The sequence below is a fragment of the Herpailurus yagouaroundi genome, unplaced genomic scaffold (assembly GCF_014898765.1).
Source record: "Herpailurus yagouaroundi ecotype Mexico unplaced genomic scaffold, PumYag 557, whole genome shotgun sequence".
In the NCBI taxonomy this organism is placed as follows: domain Eukaryota; kingdom Metazoa; phylum Chordata; class Mammalia; order Carnivora; family Felidae; genus Herpailurus; species Herpailurus yagouaroundi.
The window spans coordinates 2090277-2108233 of record NW_024412774.1 but is presented as its reverse complement, the minus strand read 5'-3'; the positions used below and the strand labels follow the sequence as shown (position 1 = coordinate 2108233).

General features: G+C 47.2%; 1 protein-coding gene across 1 annotated transcript in view; it reads left to right on the top strand.

The window, feature by feature from the left end:
* Positions 1 to 58: 58 nt before the first annotated feature.
* LOC121023373 (zinc finger protein 28 homolog) overlaps positions 59 to 17957 on the top strand; it is a 47644-nt gene continuing 29745 nt past the window's right edge. Inside the window, exons 1-7 of the mRNA XM_040465189.1 lie at positions 59 to 289; positions 797 to 888; positions 9538 to 9664; positions 9846 to 9941; positions 11734 to 11897; positions 12523 to 12637; positions 13431 to 13526. Coding sequence (XP_040321123.1) covers positions 70 to 289; positions 797 to 888; positions 9538 to 9664; positions 9846 to 9941; positions 11734 to 11897; positions 12523 to 12637; positions 13431 to 13526 — 910 coding nt within the window. The 5' untranslated portion in view covers positions 59 to 69. The remainder of the gene's footprint in view (positions 290 to 796; positions 889 to 9537; positions 9665 to 9845; positions 9942 to 11733; positions 11898 to 12522; positions 12638 to 13430; positions 13527 to 17957) is intronic.

Below are 17957 nucleotides of genomic sequence, written 5' to 3'. Positions count from 1 at the left end.
GGGCGGGGCCGGCTGGACGCCGGGCGTGCCCGGGGCGGGAGGGGGAGCGAGCGCGCGCGCCGCGCAGACATGCAGGGGGAGGCGGGCACGGGTAGGAGCGCGGGGTCCCGCGGGCAGGAGTCCCCGCCGCGGCGAGGCGCCCCCAGCACAAAGCCCGGGGCGGGCCGGGGCCGGACTGCGGGGACCCCGACTGCCTTCGTCCGTCCCGCCCGGGGAAGGCCGCGCGGGAGGAATGGGCTCCCGTTCAAGGGCCAGCGAGGAGCGGTGACGACAGGGCCTGAGAACCGAGGTGAGGGTGACAGGTGGTCGGGCCTGATGGACGGGGACTAGCGATCCCCCTCAGAGGGCGGGGAGGGCGAGGTCGTGGGGCCAGGGGCTTCTGGGGCCCGAATGCGGGTGAGTGGTTGTCCCTAGGCTCTAGGCTGGTAGGTCGGAGGAACCCACCGGGTTGGAAGTTTACCCTGAGTCCGAGCATCAAGCAGCGGTGCAGGGAAGGGCCTTGACTTGCCCCGGGTCAGCCTAGCCGGACACTTCCGCAGTTCATGCTCCCAGAGAGGGGAACCCCTCTCCGCTCCGTGGCAGCCCCCGGGGAGAGTAGTAGTAGTAGGCAGATCACCCCCTTCCAAATTAGTGCTGTCCTGTTCGTGCCCGAGCGTTCGATTCTGCACTTGTTGAAGCCTTTTCCCATTGATTGATGGCTGTGGTTTAAGACTCAGCAGGAAGGGACCGATTCCACGCCGGTGGTCAGGGGCGCGGTGTAGACTCGGCCTCTGGCTACTCCCTTCTGTTCCCCCAGCTCTGCCTTCCAGAGGCCCTGCGCTTCTCCAGGACAGGAGGCAGAAGCAGGAGGCCGCGGGGACAGGACCTGAACTGAAAGCCTTGTCTCGGGTGAGTTGGCATTTCCTCCCTCCTCTCGGAAATGCAGTCCTGCTTTTCAGGACTTAATAACGTTTATTTTCTTTTACAAGTTTTCAGTTTAAGATGCCTGTCCTGGGAGCTGGTTCCCATTTCCTCACATTCTGGTGAGTGGTGGGCTGCAGGGGTGGCCCAGGGCCTCCCTCCCTGCTTTCTCTGCATCCCATTTAGTGTTCATTCTTCACTGGTGAAGTGACTCAGCCCCTCGCTGGGCCGCTTCTCTCCGAGGGACCCTGATGGAGCCCAGAGGTGCTCCTTGGGGCAAGCATGACAGTAGCTTGTGCCAAACCTGGTTTGTTTGGTATCGGCTCTGTGCCAGTCCCTGGAGAAACAGATGGCTAAGCCCCAGTCCCTGCTCTCCAAGAGCTTACAACCTGTGGAAAGTCCTGGAAGCAAACAAGGTCCTCAAGTGCAGGTGAGAGGTGAGAGCTGAGTGCAGGTGAGAGCTGCCTGGAGGAGCTCTTGGCTCCTACCTGCCCAAGGGGAGGGTGGGGGGTTGGGAAGGGAGGTGATGTTTTTGAGCCAGAGTTTGAAGGGAGAGGGAAGGGCAGCACGGGTGCAGTATGGAAGGCTGTCTTTTTCTCACTTGATTGTGTGGCTTCTTAAAGTGCTAACAGGTAGTTTTGTTTGTGTCTGTCATCTGTGTCTCACAAATAGGAGAGCCACCTCATACATACATGCACTGGGTTCCAATTGTCCCGCCCAAGCTGCTTCTAAGCAAGTTACCAGTGATCTCCATGTTACCAAATGCAGTGTCCAGTTACTGTCTTTTTAAAAAAAAATTTTTTTAATGTTTGTTTTTTATTTTTATTTTTTTCAATATATGAAATTTATTGTCAAATTGGTTTCCGTACAACACCCAGTGCTCATCCCAAAAGGTGCCCTCCTCAATACCCATCCCCCACCCTCCCCTATGTTTGTTTGTTTGTTTTTTTATTTTTTTTAACGTTTTTATTTATTTTTGGGACAGAGAGAGACAGAGCATGAATGGGGGAGGGGCAGAGAGAGAAGGAGACACAGAATCGGAAGCAGGCTCCAGGCTCTGAGCCATCAGCCCAGAGCCCGACGTGGGGCTCGAACTCACGGACCGCGAGATTGTGACCTGAGCCGAAGTCGGACACTCAACCGACTGAGCCACCCAGGCGCCCCAACCTAATGTTTGTTTTTTAGAGAGAGACAGAGTGTGAGCAGGGGAGGGGCAGAGAGAATGGGAGAGAGAATTCCAAGCAGGCTCTGCACCGTAGCAGGGCTTGATCCCATGAACTGTGAGATCATGACCTGAACCAAAATCAAGAGTCAGACGCTCAACCGACTGAAACCCAGGTGCCCCCGTCCTCAGTCTTTTTTGATTATCATTGGCTTTTGAAGTAGCTTAGCAATTGGCAAACTTTCAGTGTAAAAGGCTAGGTAGTAAATATTTTAGGCTTTATGGTAACTGCTGTAGCCGCTCCTCTCTGCCTTCTAGAGCTCCACTCCTTCTAGAGCTGAGGCAGCCACAGATGAGATATAAATTAACGGGCCGGGTTGCGTTCCAATAAAACTTTATTTACAAAAGCATTTGGCTGCCAACCCGTGAAATAGCTCATCCCTTGCTCTCTGGTGGGACCCGTTTTTCCCTTGGCTTGTAGGGCACAACATCTGGCTTTCCTCCCACCTCCCTGACCGCTCTGTTCTCACTGCCGGTTCCTCCCCATCTCCCTGACCTGCACCTGTCGGCATGCCTTGGGACTGTGTTCTTGGCTCTCCTAGTCCACCTGCACACCTTCTACTGAGGAGGTCAGTTCTCATCTGTAAAAACCAGCCACAGGCAGGCTTCTCCCATATTTGCCTTTCCAGCTCCAGCCTCTCCTCTGAGCTCCAGGCCTGTGTATCCAACCTAACTCCTCCTCTTGAATGTCCAATGGAAAACTCAGACCCAAGACATTCAGACCCGAATTCTGAGATTTCCCCCAAACTGGCTGCTCCCACCGTCGTCTCTGTCTCAGACCAGTGGCAGTTTCATGCTCCCAGTTACTCAGGGGTGATTCTTATCTCCTCTCTCTGCCTCCCATGTTTGGCTTGTGGCAAACCCTGTCAGTGCAGTTTTCACATTCACATTGTATTTGAACCTGAGGTTTTCACATTGTATTCAGAATCTGATGATTATCATTATGCCCACTGCCCCCATCACAGCCTCAGTGGTTATTTTACTGTTGGCCCCTTGACTCCGCTTCTGTGACATCTCCCACGTGTGTTCCTGCAGTCGTATCCCAGTGTAGCAACCAGGGAGAGAGAGAGAGAGAGTGTGTGTGTGTGTGTGTGTGTGTGTGTGTGTGTGTTCCAACTGCTGTGTCACTCCATGCTCAGAACCCTCCGGTGGCTTCCCTGAATGAAGGCCAGATCCTTAATGTACTGATGGGGCCCTGCATGACTTTGCCTCTGGACTTTTGGACCTCTGACTTTTTTTTTTTTTTTTAAAGTATTTATTTTTGAGAGAGAGCGGTCACGGGAGGGGCAGAGAGGGAGACACAGAATCTGAAGCAGGCTCCAGGCTCTGAGCTGTCAGCACAGAGCCCGACGTGGGGCTCAAACTCATGACCTGTGAGATCATGACCTGAGCCGAAGTCAGATGTTTAACTGGCTGAGCCACCAGGCACCCCTGGACCTCTGACATTTACTGTCCTTCATCACACTTTGCTTCCTCAAAAATTGCCTTCTCATTTTCCTGATCCCTCTGTCGACAGTTCCAGAGCTTCCCACCCAAATTCCTCACACCCTCTTCTCCGCTTTACTCTTTTTTTTTTTTTAATTTTTTAATGTGTTTATTTATTTTTGGGACAGAGAGAGACAGAGCATGAACAGGGGAAGGGCAGAGAGAGAGGGAGACACAGAATCTGAAGCAGGCTCCAGGCTCTGAGCTGTCAGCACAGAGCCCGACGCGGGGCTCAAACTCACGAACCGTGAGATCATGACCTGAGCCAAAGTCGGACCCTTCACTGACTGAGCCCCCCGGGGCCCCCCCCCCCCCCCGCTTTACTCTTTTTATTTTTTTAATTCTTAGCACGTTTGAACGCACTATATATTTACTTAATATATCTGGTTTTCTGCTCTGAGTACACATGACACAGGCAGCGATTGTGGGCAGTTTCACCCCAGTGCTGGATTCAGAAAATATTTGGTGGGGGAGTATGTGAATAAGTCTTAGATTTCTCTTGTAGCTGATGTTTTGCTGTTTAATGTAGCATGATAATAACTTTTATACCTGAGAATGCACTTCATCCCTGAGTATTTGCTATGAATACATTCCTAAAACTTTTTCTTACTTTGTGGATTAAAGTTTGTTACACTTACACGAAATTGGAATACTTCAGCAGCTGTATTTGGATGGAACAGCAGCAGAGCCTCAAAAACTAGAATTTCTGTTATGGTATGGGGGGGGGAGTAGACTTCACCACTCCCCCCCCAAAATGACCAGTTTTCATTCATGTACCTTAAAAATTAATTGAATTGTACCAAAAAAAAACCCTCTTTAATGCATTTTTTCTTATAGAATATTTATGTTCATTTTTTCCTATAGCACATTAATACAAAGTATTTTTCTGTAAGGATAGCATCGCTTTTTTCTGTTTGTTTTAATCCCTGTCCCGTCTTTAGTAAGAGTCAGACCACCGGATCTGATTCTTGTATCAGGTGTATCTTGGTGTTTTCTCTATGGTGTGGTGTGACATGTCAAAACCCTTTTGGAAGTCTGCACGCTAACAACGGGAGTAAGAACATGACCCCCACACTTGAGAGAGTGCTGTGTCCCCTTGAATGAAGTGGGTTGACCCAGACACGAGTTGAAGAAAATTTGTTTTATCTGAGAGCCGTGTTGCCTTGTGGATCCTGTTTCACTGTCATCAGCATTATGGCTGGTGTTACCCTGGAACCTTTTACTAGAGGCATGATAGTGTGATGTGGACCATGGAGCCAGGCTGCCTGGGTTCGGAAGCTAGCTCTAACACTGGATCGCTGTGTGACCTTAAGGCACCTTAATCGACCACGTTTTCTTTGTCTGTAAGAAAAGGGAATGATCATGGTGCCAGCCTAGTATGGTTCTTGTAAGGGTTAACTAAGTTAGTATAGATACAGTGCCTAGAACAGAGTAAAGGTGCCTGGCACTTGGTAAGATCTCAGGAAGTGTTAGCTCTCAGCACCCTCGTGTCATGGTGGTTTAGAAACGTACACACCAGAGCCTTAGATGATGTGCGTTAATGTAACCATTGGACGGGAGTTGGCAAACTGGCCTAATCCGGCCCGTCACCTCTTTTTGTATAGCTTGTGAGCTACAAATGGTCTTTCCGTTTGCAGTGATTGAAAAAAAATGACAAACAGTATGTCATAACATGTGGAAATTATAGAAGTTTACGTTCTGGTGCCCATAAACGAAACCTCCTTTCAGCAGAGCACTGCGGTTTAGGTATCGTCTGTGGCACCTTTCACGCTGCAAGAGCAGAGTTGAGTCGTGACAGAAGCTGTCTGGCCTAAGACGTTTGCTGTCTGGCCCTTTACAGAAAGCCTTTGCTGATCCCTGATGTCAAGGTTAAGGGTGTGCACTATGGAGCCAGACTGCTGGGTTCCAGATCTTGGCTCTGCAGTTGACTCCACGATCTTGGGCAAGTTAGAGCTCTCTGTTCCTCATCTGTAAAAGGGGAATGGTGACAGTACCAACCCTCAGGGTTGTGGGGGTTGAGTAAGTTCAGAGTTGTGTCTGGACTATTACAAGTGTTGTGAGCGATAATTGTTGCTGTTTACAGTAAAAGACCTTTGTTAGCTCTCTTACTCTGGGCTGCGCTCACAGATCACCACAGAGCGGGCGGCTTCTATACAGCACACATTCATTTCTCACGTTCTGGAGGCTGGGAAGAGCCAAGAGGACGCTGTTGGCAGATTGTAGGTGGTGCCTGATGTGGACCCGCTTCCTGTTCTGTTGCTGGTGCCTCCTCTCTGTGTCCTCACATGGGGGGCTCTGGAGCCCTCTAGGGTCTCTTTTATAGGGACACGCAGCCCATTTGAGAGGGTTCACCCTCATGACCAAAGCACCCCCAAAAGGCCCCACCTCCAGATGCCATCACACTGGGTGTTAGGATTCCAGTGTATGGATTCTGGGGGGACACAAACATTCAGACCGCAGCACTAACTGAAGCCATTGATTCTGTACATAAAGGGCAGTCTGTATAAACTGAGAAAATGTCTTACTTGGAAGGTTATACTGATAATGTTAGGTCTCTCTGGAACATAGGAGTAGAGAGGTGGATAAGGGGACATTTCTTACTGAGAAAAATCAAACCCCAAAAAACCCAGTTGGCAAATATGAGAAAATACTGGAACTTACACTCTTCTTTGTAGGAGCTCCCAATTCTGGTTTTATTACTGATGACCAAGTAGTAACAAAGGCTAGAAAAATGGGCACCATTTTCTCTTGTACCAACAGACTTACGAAGTTATTGTAAAGATGCTGTAAAGATATTACAGATTTTAAAAAGGTGTTGTAATTTGTGTATCATTCATATACTCTATGTGATTCGTTTCATTTGATAAAAGATATCTGACAGATTTTTGAAATATCTGAATGTCCGGAAAATAAAGAAGTGCGAGGAGGGAGCGTGTAGTTAGAACTGTAAGGCTGGAATCCGTGAGAACCTGGCTTCTAGAATCAGGTCAGAAGAAAAGCAGAGCAGTAGCATCTGTCCGAGCACCTGTATCTTTGAACACAGTTTAAAATATTTGTATGGAAAGGGTTTTTTGTTTGTGTTTAAGCCACTTTGTTGAGGTATGATTGCCATGTAGGAAGCTGCACATTTTTAATGTGTACAACTTGAGGAGTTTGAGGGAAAGTGTGTCCTGGTGAGACCGTGCCCGCCATCAAGGCCATAAGCTTATTCATCACCTTCCAAAGTTTCCTCCTGCCCTCATCATCGTCATCATTATTATTTTTGGTGGCGAGAACACTCAACCTAACATCTGCCCTCTTAGCAAATTTTAAGGATGCAACATAGTATTGTTAGCTGCGGGTGTGATGCTATACATTACGTCTCCAAAACGCATTCATCCTGTGTGAGACTTTGTTCGCCTGACCACCACCTCTGCATTTCCTCCTCCCCTGGCCCCTGCCACCGGCATTCTACTTTCTGCTTCTGTAAGTTTGACTGTTTTAGCTTCACATATAACTGAGATCGTGCAATGCTTGTTCTTCTGTGTCTGGCTTATTTTGCTCCGCACCAGCCTCGAAACGCTTGAGTTTCAGTATGCTCGAAGATTCCACCGAGCCTTGCACAGTTTTCAGAATTTGAAGGCATTTACATGCTGGCGCACGTGGATATGAACAACCCAGGGAAAGAGCTCAGCAAAATTAGCACTCTTTTTTTTTTTTTTTTTTTTTTTAAACTTTATTCTGAGAGGCAGCGCTCACAGAAGCTGGGGAGGAGCAGAGAGAGAGAGGGAGAGAGAGAATCCCAAGCAGGCTCCATGCTGTCAGCACGTTGCCTGATATAGCAGGCATGAAACTGTGAGATCATGACCTGAGCTGAAATCAAGACTTGGACGCTTAACTGCTTAACTGACTGAGCCATCCGGGCACTCCGAATTAGTGCTCGTATTACTTATTCAGCCAGCAAATCAGTTCCTCTGCTTTCAAGTCAGATGCTCCAACTTGCAAAATTATTGTCGCAAAGTTGTTGCTGAGAGCTGGCCAGCATTCGTTTTAGACTAGCGCTCAGGTGGGTGTATGAGCGTGTTGCTTGCTTAGAGCACACCAAGCAGCTCTGGGCTGTTTCCTGCAAGTATTCCCGGGTGTTTTCTGTGGTGGGGCCTTTCAGCCTCCCGCTTAGGAGATTTATGCGTCAAGGTTACTGTCTTCACCCAGGTTACAATGCAGAACCCGTTTGACTTGTCTTGACACAGTTCAGTTAAGAATACCTTCAGAGATGGTGCGGGTCAAAGAGGGCACGATAGAAATTATTCAACAGACACCACACCTCCAAGGAACTTTGTTTTCAGTAGAATTACGTGAAGCTGTAAGCGAGAAGGCTCACCCTCCGGTTGGCAGCATCATGGCTAACGTTCACGTACATGTGGCCCTTCCGCGCTGGGCCTGTGCTCCCTTATTTAGTCCACATCACAATGTGGGGTTTTGTTGATTTTTCCGTCATACAGCTGGGGAGCTGGGGTGTGCTGCGGTCTGGGTTCAGGCTCTGTGGGTGGTCGGACTTGCCCGCTTATTGGCTTGAGTATAGACTTTTAAAATGCCAGGGCTCCTGGCCCTCTAAACCTAGAGGACAGCCTCTAATGGGAAGCCAAAGCCACAGATTGCCGGGGTCACAGTTTGAATTAAATTAATGTTTAAAATACCTTGGAATGTGTCCGAATTCTGTGCTGAAATCATAAAAATCTGCTACATAAAAATCCACCATCTCTGGATGAGATGAGCAACAAACATGTTCATGTACCTCCTCGGTATGTCCTCGTCCTCGACACTTCCCAGCTTCTCGAAGGTGGCACCTTGATTCTTCTTTTATTTATTTTGAGAGAGACAGAGATTGAGAGGGAGAGAGAGAATCCCAAGCAGGCTCTGCACTGTCAGTGCAGAGCCCGACGTGGGGCTTGAACCCATGAAACTGTGAGATCATGACTTTAGCCAAAACTAAGAGTTGGGCCCTTAACCGACTGAGCCACCCAGGTGCCCCAGTGACACCTTGATTCTTAAAGGCATTTTGTAGTACTTGTCATTCTTACTAAACACTCCTCTTTATTTCAGAAAACGGAAAAGAGGATTTTATTAGTGGATTTATTTACTTTTTGTTTTTACCACAAATGCTCCACATCTAATGAGCACTGAAAGTGAAATAGAAATCCTTAGAACCTAGTTTGGGGTTTAGTCCTCTGTGCCTTTTGAGTTTCATCTTCAGATTTATTTCCCCCCATTCTTGTGCTGATCCAGGCCCCTCGCGGGCCCTCGTGTCAAAAAATACTCTGACACCCGTTGTACATGGGGACAGTTGAGCCTCCATATTCGTTGATCTGAATTGACATCACATTTTTCTTGTGTGTGCACCTGCACAAAATTGCCTCCATGTTTTTCTCTTTTCTCTGCATGTTTTTCCTTATCTGTATAGTCTCTTACCCCAGATGAGGAGAAGGTAATCCTTAGACCCCTGTCTTAGTCTGTTCAGGCTGCTGTAACAAAATCCTGCAGACCGGAGGCTTGGACAGCAGACGTTTATCTTCCCGGTCAGTTCTGGAGGCCGGAAGTCCCAGGTCATGGTGCCGGGAGGGTTGGTGTTCTCTGAGGCTTCTCCCTGGCTTGCAGCCAGCCGCCCTCTCTGCCGTGTCCCCGTCCGGTCTTCCCTTTGTGCACTTGCCTCCCTCGTGGGGCTTCCTCCTCTTACAAGGACACCTGTCAGAGTGGATTCGGGCCCGACCACATGACTTCAGTTAACTTTTAACAACCCCTTTTCAGGTTCTGTCTCCAAATAGCATCACATTCTGAGGTACTGGGGGTTAGACTTCGACGTATGACTTTGGGGGACACAAGTAGCCCATAACAAGCCCAGTCTGTCGGGGCATGAGCACTGATTGAACAAGACTGCGGTTTTGTCCTTTCAGAGCTTGGTGACGTTCGGGGATGTGGCCGTAGATTTCTCCCAAGAGGAGTGGGAGTGGCTGAACTCGGCTCAGAGGAACCTGTACAGGAGTGTGATGTTGGAGAACTACAGGAACCTGGCCTCTCTGGGTAAGGGTGTCCCTCCACCCCTCATTCTGCCACCTCTCCCCCCGGCCGCTGCCCTGACTCAGAGCCCTCTGCTCCTTTAGCACCGGGCCTTGCTCTGTCGCCCTTTCCTCAGGCCCAGGGGCCCGCACCTTGGGTCTGCACTGACGCACAGCATGACCGCCTCCTGTTCTTTTGTACGTAGGACTCTGCGTTTCCAAGCCCGATATGATCTCCTCGTTGGAACAGCGGAAAGAGCCCTGGATGGTGAAGAGAAGGCTGACAAGAGGCCGGGGCCCAGGTGAGTGTGGGAGACCTCCTGGGGTGAGGCCCCTGCGGCTCACAGCTCAGGCCCTAGGTACGCAGGATGGTCAGCACGCAATTCCTGAGCGTCCGGGCGTGGGGGGGGCATTGAGGCCTCTGGAGCATGGGCTCCCCTGTCTCCTCTCCGCCTCTGCTCCCCTCCCTGCGAACATGACTTCTTGCCCCTGCCCTGGGTCCCGTTTCTTCCTCGCTCCTTCTAAGACCTTTTGTTGTTCAGGCTTACATAATCATGTCCGTCCTTTGGAAAATCCTTGGCTGGTTCCAGTGTCATTTTTACTATCTTATTTCTCTTTGATTAAAAGGCTACTTCTTGTATAGACTTCTCTCATTGACTTTTTTGGTCACGTATGAGTGAGGCCATCAGATGCTGCTTGGTGGATGACTGTAAGCTCTTACAGAATTAACCGTGTCGCATGAGAAGTAGGGTGTATATCCATGGCTTACGTGAAGGAGAAAGTGCTGTCCCATGTATGCTAAGTATCAATAGGGATGTAAGAGGAAGAAGGAAAATCACTCCCAGTTTGAAGCCAGGGAAACCAGAACGAGAGTACAGTCTTTGGCAGAAACGTTAGACTTACAAGAGAGACCGGCAGGCCAGGGGATGGGTCTGGAAGGCTGTCATCAGACAGGCGCGGACAGCTGGGTGACTGGCTCTCGGGGGACAGGAGCACTGCTTCTGATTCAGGGGACGAGTCTTAGAGATACCATAATGATATTTCTGTCATGTGGGGATACAGGTATTTCAACTACTGTGTTACTTCTGGAACAAATTGATCGAGCAAGACAAGAGATCGGAATTCTAGACTGCTCTTGGAGGTCACTACAGCAGGAAATGGCAGTAATCTCCAAAGAATTGAGAGTCTTGTAAGATACCTTTGTTCCAATCATATTTCAAGGGAAGGGTTTGCATCGACAGAACAGGACAGGCTGTGCAGATACAACTTCCAACAACTCTCGTGGGTCGTCCTGTGGCACAGGAGAGCTCGAAGGGTGTTTTTGTGAAACTTTTCCATTTAACATACTGGCTCACGTTCCCTGGATTTTCTAAAACAATGGCTTTTCCCTTCTGTCAATCCTTCATGTCTTGCTGAGATTCTAGTTGGTTATGAAGACTTGAACTTCTAAAGCCGGGATTGGAACTTTTGTTAGTTACCATTGTAATCAAAGAGGCACTGTTTAAAAAAGAGACAGAAGAAATTTTTGCTGGAAAAATGGAGAAAGAGTCAAAGTGAGTTTCACTTAATACTGCCGAAATAAGGATTGTATAGCAGGTTTTTTTTCCCTTAGCCTCCTTTCTCTCTTTGTTTATATCAGCCACCTGGTATCTTATATCTACGTGAGAAAGCTCATATTGTATCCTTTAGGACTAAAGCTACATAAACATGGGATTGTAAGGTTGGTTAGTCATATAAGAACGTTTTCGGGATGCCTAGGTGTCTCAGTCGGTTGAGCATCCGACTTCAGTTCAGGTCATGATCTCACTGCTCGTGGGTTTGAGCCCCGCGTCGGGCTCTGTGCTGACAGCTCGGAGCCTGGAGCCTGTTTCAGATTCTGTGTCTCCCTCTCTCTCTGCCCCTAGCCCAGTCGCATTCTGTCTCTGTCTCTCTCAAAAGTAAAGAAACGTTAAAAAAAAAAATTAAAAAAAGAAAAAAGAAAGTTTTCAATACATCATGTTACTTTGAGGATCTTAATTCCTCTGATTACATTTTTGAATTTTTCTTCGTTCTACTACATAATGGAGAAAGGTTCGGTTTCTTAATGCCTTTCAGATTTGGAGGCAGGGCCAGAGACCAAGGAGTTACCCGCGAAGAAGGACATCTGTAAAGAAAAGTTGTCCCAGGTGGTGATCATGGAGAGACTCACAAACCACAGTCTGGAATGCTCCATATTAGGGGAAGACTTGGATTATGGTGCTCTGCTTGAGAGGCCGCCGGTAAGTCAGGAGATCAACCACTGAGCTAAGACACAGTGGCCTTCCTGAAGAGACCCTTCTTGAGGGAGAGACCACGAGTCCAGTAAGTTCGGGAGAAGTTTCCATTTGAATAGGGTGCTTCCTGTAGACAGAGGATCTGGCCAGAAGGAACAGCACGCGGTCTCGATGCGCAGCAGAAGAGGGGGGCGGTTCAGTTGTCATGAGCCACACACCAGCGTGTCTCAATCAGAAACATTCAGCATGCCATGACATGAGAAAACTTGGAGCAGGATCTCCGCCTTCCCTTGTCATCAGAGATTATGTGGGAGAAAAAACCTGCAGGCTTGTCGAGTCGGGCATGTTGAAGGTGGGGAGACCTTCAGTCAGCCTTGGGAAATTCATACTGTGTGTAAGTTCGTCCTCCTCTGCAGGATTATAGATCACCCATGGCAGAAACAGATTCTCCTATTTTTGTCTTTTTCCCCCAAACGTGTACAGTATGACCGGGCCCAGTCATTATGTGACCCGGAGCACTCAGGACCTGAGTGAGAATTCTTGGCACGGGCAGCCTCTGTCACACACCTTCCCAGAGCCACTGTCGGCTCGTGAGCCCGTTTGATCCGAAAGTGTGTTTGTACCGTTTCAGGGCTTGGTGACCATCACGAACATGGCCGTAGACTTCTCCCAGCAGCTGGACCCAGCTCAGAAGAGTTTCTGTAAGAATGTGATGTGGGAGAATCGTAGTGACCTGGGGTCCGTAGGTAAGGATGTCCCTCTCCTCAATCTGGACCCGTCTTCAGGACCCGCCACTTCCTTTCCTTGGTTTTGAATTGTGGAGGTCAGGGAGGGGTCTTCTGAAGTGTTGAGCTAAATTTTTGTCATGATTCTGAAGATGAGAATTTGACATTTGTAGAGTTAGTGTTAGTTGGTATCTTCATTGTGCTTGAAGCATCGTCTTCAGTGAGTCTCACATACTGCTCACTTTCCTTTTTACTTCTTACTATAATTAAACACTTTTCTTTCAAAACCAAGGAACTGGTTCTCGATTTAAGAGTGTCAAGGGGCCCCTGGGTGGCTCAGTCAGTTAAGCATCTGACTCTTGATTTCGGCTCAGGTCGTGATCTCGTGGTTCATGGGATTGAGCCCCATGTCAGGCTCTACGCTCACAGCTTGAAGTCTGCTTGGGATTCTCTCTCCTTCTCTCTGCCCCTCTCCTTCTTGTGTGTGCTCTCTCACTTCCCCCTCAAAATAAATAAACTTCAAAAAATATATATAAAAGGGGCGCCTGGGTGGCTCAGTCGGTTGAGCGTCTGACTTCGGCTCAGGTCATGATCTCATGGTTCGTGGGTTCAAGCCCCACATTGGTCTCTGTGCTGAGAGTTCAGAGCCTGGAGCCTGAGATTCAGATTCTGTGTCTCCCTCTCTCTCTGCCCCTTCCCCTCTCGCACTCTGTCTCTCTCTCTTTCAAAAATAAATAAACATTTAAAAAAAATTTTTTTAATAGAAAAGAAGAATGTCATGTGTGTGACAGAACCTATGTCTTTCCATGTGCAGGGCCCTGTGTGTCTAAGGCCGACTTGGTCTCTCTGCTGCAGCAAGAGAAGGAGCCCTGGATGGTGGACAGAGAGCTGCCGAAGGGCCTGGGGTCAGGTGAGTGTGGCAGGCCTGGGCCGAATCGCTGCTGCGGGTGGGGCCGGGTCCTCACCGAGGTTCGGGAGACCCACAGGACTTCACCGGGTTCTCCAGGTCTGGACAGGAAATGGAGGTCTGGGCTTCAAAAGTACTCTCCCTCTTTATGCTGTCTCTCGGGTGATAGTTCATTCCTCGTATGTTCTTCTTCTGCCTGGCCACTCAGAGGTGCTCAGTCCCTTACACGTCCCTGTCCTGACCCCAGCGTACTTCTGAGCTATCTTCTGTGATCACGTGGCCCACTCATTTCATTGAGCATCCGCTCCTGTAAGACCCACGAATTGAGAGTTATTTGAGGGTGGCATCCTGCTTGGCGTTGGAAGGTAGTTGGAGAGGGAGGGAAGTTACGCATATGTTGAAGTTGCAGATGGTCCCTCCAGTGGAAGGGATGAGACATGTTTATGGGTGAATGAATGAAGTAGAGTTTGCAGAATTTCCGGTAGGGCATTGCAGAGGCAGAGATGATTGATTCCTAGTAGCTTCCTTGTTTCAGTCGGGGGTGGGGGGGGGGCAGAAATTGGATTGCAAGAATATATGTGGAGGGCCTCTTCCTCTTTTTTTTTAAATTTTTTTAAGTTTATTTATTTTGAGAGAGAGAGAGATCAAGTAGGGTAGGGCCAGAGAGAAAGTGGAAGAGAGAGAATCTCAAGCAGGCTCCGCACCTTTAGCGCAAAGCCTGATGCGGCACTCGAACTCATGAACCATGAGATCGTGACCGGAGCTAAAGAGTCAGATGCTTAACAAACTAAGCCGTTCAGGTGCCCCTCTCTTCCTCTTTTGATATAAAAGGGACAGAAAAGAAATTTCTTCAGAAAATAATGATTTGTGGGGTGCCTGGGTGGCTCAGTTAGTTAAGTGTCCAACTTTGGCTCAGGTCGTGATCTCATGGCTCATGAGTTCGAGCCCTACGTCGGGCTCTGTGCTGACAGTGTGGAGCCTGCTTTGATTCTGTGTCTCCCTCTGTCTCTGCCCCTCCCCTGCTTGTTCTCTCTCTCTTTCTCTCTCTTTCAAAAATAAATCAACATTAAAAAAAAAAAAAAAAAGAATCATTTGTAGGTAGGGGTGCCTGGCTGACTCATTTCGGTGGAGTGTGCCACTCTTGATCTTGGGGTTGTGGGTTTGAGCCCCACATTGGGTGTAGAAATCACTTCAAAATAAGATCTTTGGGGTGCCTGGGTGGCTTGGTTAAGCATATGGCTTCGGCTCAGGTTATTATCTCAAGGTTTGTTCATTCAAGCCCCACATTGGGCTCTGTGCTGACAGCAACGAGCCCACTTCCAATCCTCTATCCCCCTCTCTCTCTGCCCCTCCCCTGCTTGTTCGCGTGCGTTCTCTCTCTCTCTCTCTCTCTCTCTCTCTCTCTCTCTCTCTCTCTCATACACACACACATGAATAAACATTAAGGGGCGTCCGGGTGACTCAGTTGGTTAAGTGTCTGATTCTTGATCTCAGTTCAGATCATGATCTCACTGTCTGTGAGTTTGAGCCCTGCATTGGGCTCTGTGCTGATGGCTCAGATGCTTGGGATTCTGTCTCCTCTCTTTGCCTCTCCCTTGTTCACTCGAATGCACACTCTCCCTCTTTCTCTCTCAAAATAAACTTTAAAAAAATGAATAAACACTAAAAAATAGATTATAAAAATAAAATCTTAAAAAAACAAGAGGAACGCCTGGGTGGCTTAGTTGGTTAGCAACCAGTCCCAGGGTCGTGGGATCGAGCCTCGTATTGGGCTCCCCACTGAGCCTGTTTAAGATTCTTCCTCTCTCCCTCTGCCTCTCCCCACTGCTTGCACATGCATGAGCGCTTGCTCTCTCTAAAATAAAAAAATAAATAAAATAATATTTAATAGGTAAATAAATAAAACTTGAAAAAAGAAAATGATTTGTAGAAAATGTAATCCCATCACCTGTTTGGAAACAATATTAAACCATGACCTATAATCACAATATATTAACAAAGCAACTGTAGACTTCTTCAAGTCATGATAACATGTATCGTTCATGTAGTCAGAATTACAGTATGTACATTCAGCCACGCATACAGATGTTTTTCACATGCATTCCATGTCATTTTTCCCATCTCTCAATTAGGTTACTTCACATTTCTAGTATCAAAAATACACTTGCGGGGTGCCTGGGTGGCTCAGGCAGTTGAGCATTTAACTCTTGATTTCAGCTCAGGTCATGATCTCATCGTTCATGGGTTCAAGCCCAATGTTGGGCTCTGTGCTAACAGCACTGAGCCTGCTTGGGATTCTGTCTCTCTCCCTCACTGGCTCTCTGCCCCTCCACTGCTGTCTCTCTCTCTCTCAAATAAAAACATTTAAAATATATGTATGTATGTATACACACACACACACACACACGCACACACACGCACATATATACTTGCAACAGTATCTTTATGTAAGTGGAAGCTATACCTTTCTGAGATGGCTGCGTCTCTGGGTATGAACGTCTGTTAGGCTCTGAAGGTTTCGTTTGCTTTCAGCAACTCTAAACAGTGACTGGATGACTTGATGTTTGGGTGTAATTGCTTTCTCATAGCACTGGCTATGCTGGTGGGATTGACTGCTTAGTATCTGGTGAAAGACTATTCCCAAAAGTTATTTGTTTTATTGTGAAAGAGGTTGAATACTTTTTATACATTTGTTTCTTTTCTTTATCCTTCTGTAAAACGTTCCTCATTTATATTCATTTCTCTATTCTTGTCTTAACAGTTCCAGAACTTATCTTAACAGAACTTATCTTCTTAACAGTTCCAGTGATTTATTTTATGTTAGCATACTAATTCTTTGATGTATTGTTTCAAACTTTTTCATATACAGTAATGAGTTTTTGTTTAATTAGACCTTTTTGTAATTTTGTAAAAATTTAAACATTCTTATGTAGTCTAGTGTATTATTTCTTTTATAAATTGTCCTTCCATTTTTGTCCTCGGAAACTTGATGTGTGTAGTTCTACGTCATTGTTTGTTTTTGTTTTTGTTTAATTTTTTAAATTTTTAAATTTTTAATTTTTTAATTTTTTTTTAAATATGCAATTTATTGTGAAATTGGTTTCCATACAACACCCAGTGCTCATCCCAGCAGGTGCCCTCCTCAATACCCATCACCCACCCTCCCCTCCCTCCCACCCCCCATCAACCCTCAGTTTGTTCTTAGTCTTTAAGAGCCTCTTATGTTTTGGCTCCCTCCCTCTCTAACCTTTTTTTTTTTCCTTCTCCTCCCCCATGGGTTTCTGTTAAGTTTCTCCGGATCCACATAAGAGTGAAAACATATGGTATCTGTCTTTCTCTGTATGGCTTATTTCACTTAGCATCACACTCTCCAGTTCCATCCACGTTGCTGCAAATGGCCAGATTTCATTTTTTCTCATTGCCAGGTAGTATTCCATTATATATACAAACCACATCTTTATCCATTCATCAGTTGGTAGACATTTAGGCTCTTTCCATAGTTCGGCTGTTGTTGAAAGTGCTGCTGTAAACATTGGGGTACAAGTTCCCCTGTGCATCAGCACTCCTGTATCCCTTGGGTCAATTCCTAGCAGTGCTATTGCTGGGTCATAGGGTAGATCTATTTTTAACTTTTTGAGGAACCTTGTAATTCCACCATAACCAGAGATTTTTGGCCAGGTTGCTGAGTATATCGCTGCTGGCTACAATGGTGGTGTGCATTATGCCCAATTTCGAATTGCTGTCCCTGACTCCATGACACAAAAATGGTTAAATACTTGACTCCTTCTAATCTGCAGGTCACATCATTGAATTCTACTGTTAGATATAAAAATACAGTTTTCATTTAATTCTAACTGTAGAATTTGACAGTGGCAGAATCCCTGGTGATTTCATATTATTAGAAACTTTTATTTATATTAAAATGAAATCCCACTGAACTATGGTTATCTCTTGTGATGTCTAACCCCTTGGTCACAGCATTGATGACCTTTCTATGTGAGGGGTCAGTGTAGTTCAGGGTGAGAGGGTCAGTTCTCTTTTTTTTTTTTTTTATGAAATTTATTGTCAAATTGGTTTCCATACAACACCCAGTGCTCATCCCAAAAGGTGCCCTCCTCAATACCCATCACCCACCCTCCCCTCCCTCCCACCCCCCATCAACCCTCAGTTTGTTCTCAGTTTTTAAGAGTCTCTTATGCTTTGGCTCTCTCCCACTCTAACCTCTTTTTTTTTTTTTTTTCCTTCCCCTCCCCCATGGGTTTCTGTCAAGTTTCTCAGGATCCACATAAGAGTGAAACCATATGGTATCTGTCTTTCTCTGTATGGCTTATTTCACTTAGCATCACACTCTCCGGTTCCATCCACGTTGCTACAAAAGGCCATATTTCATTCTTTCTCATTGCCACGTAGTACTCCATTGTGTATATAAACCAC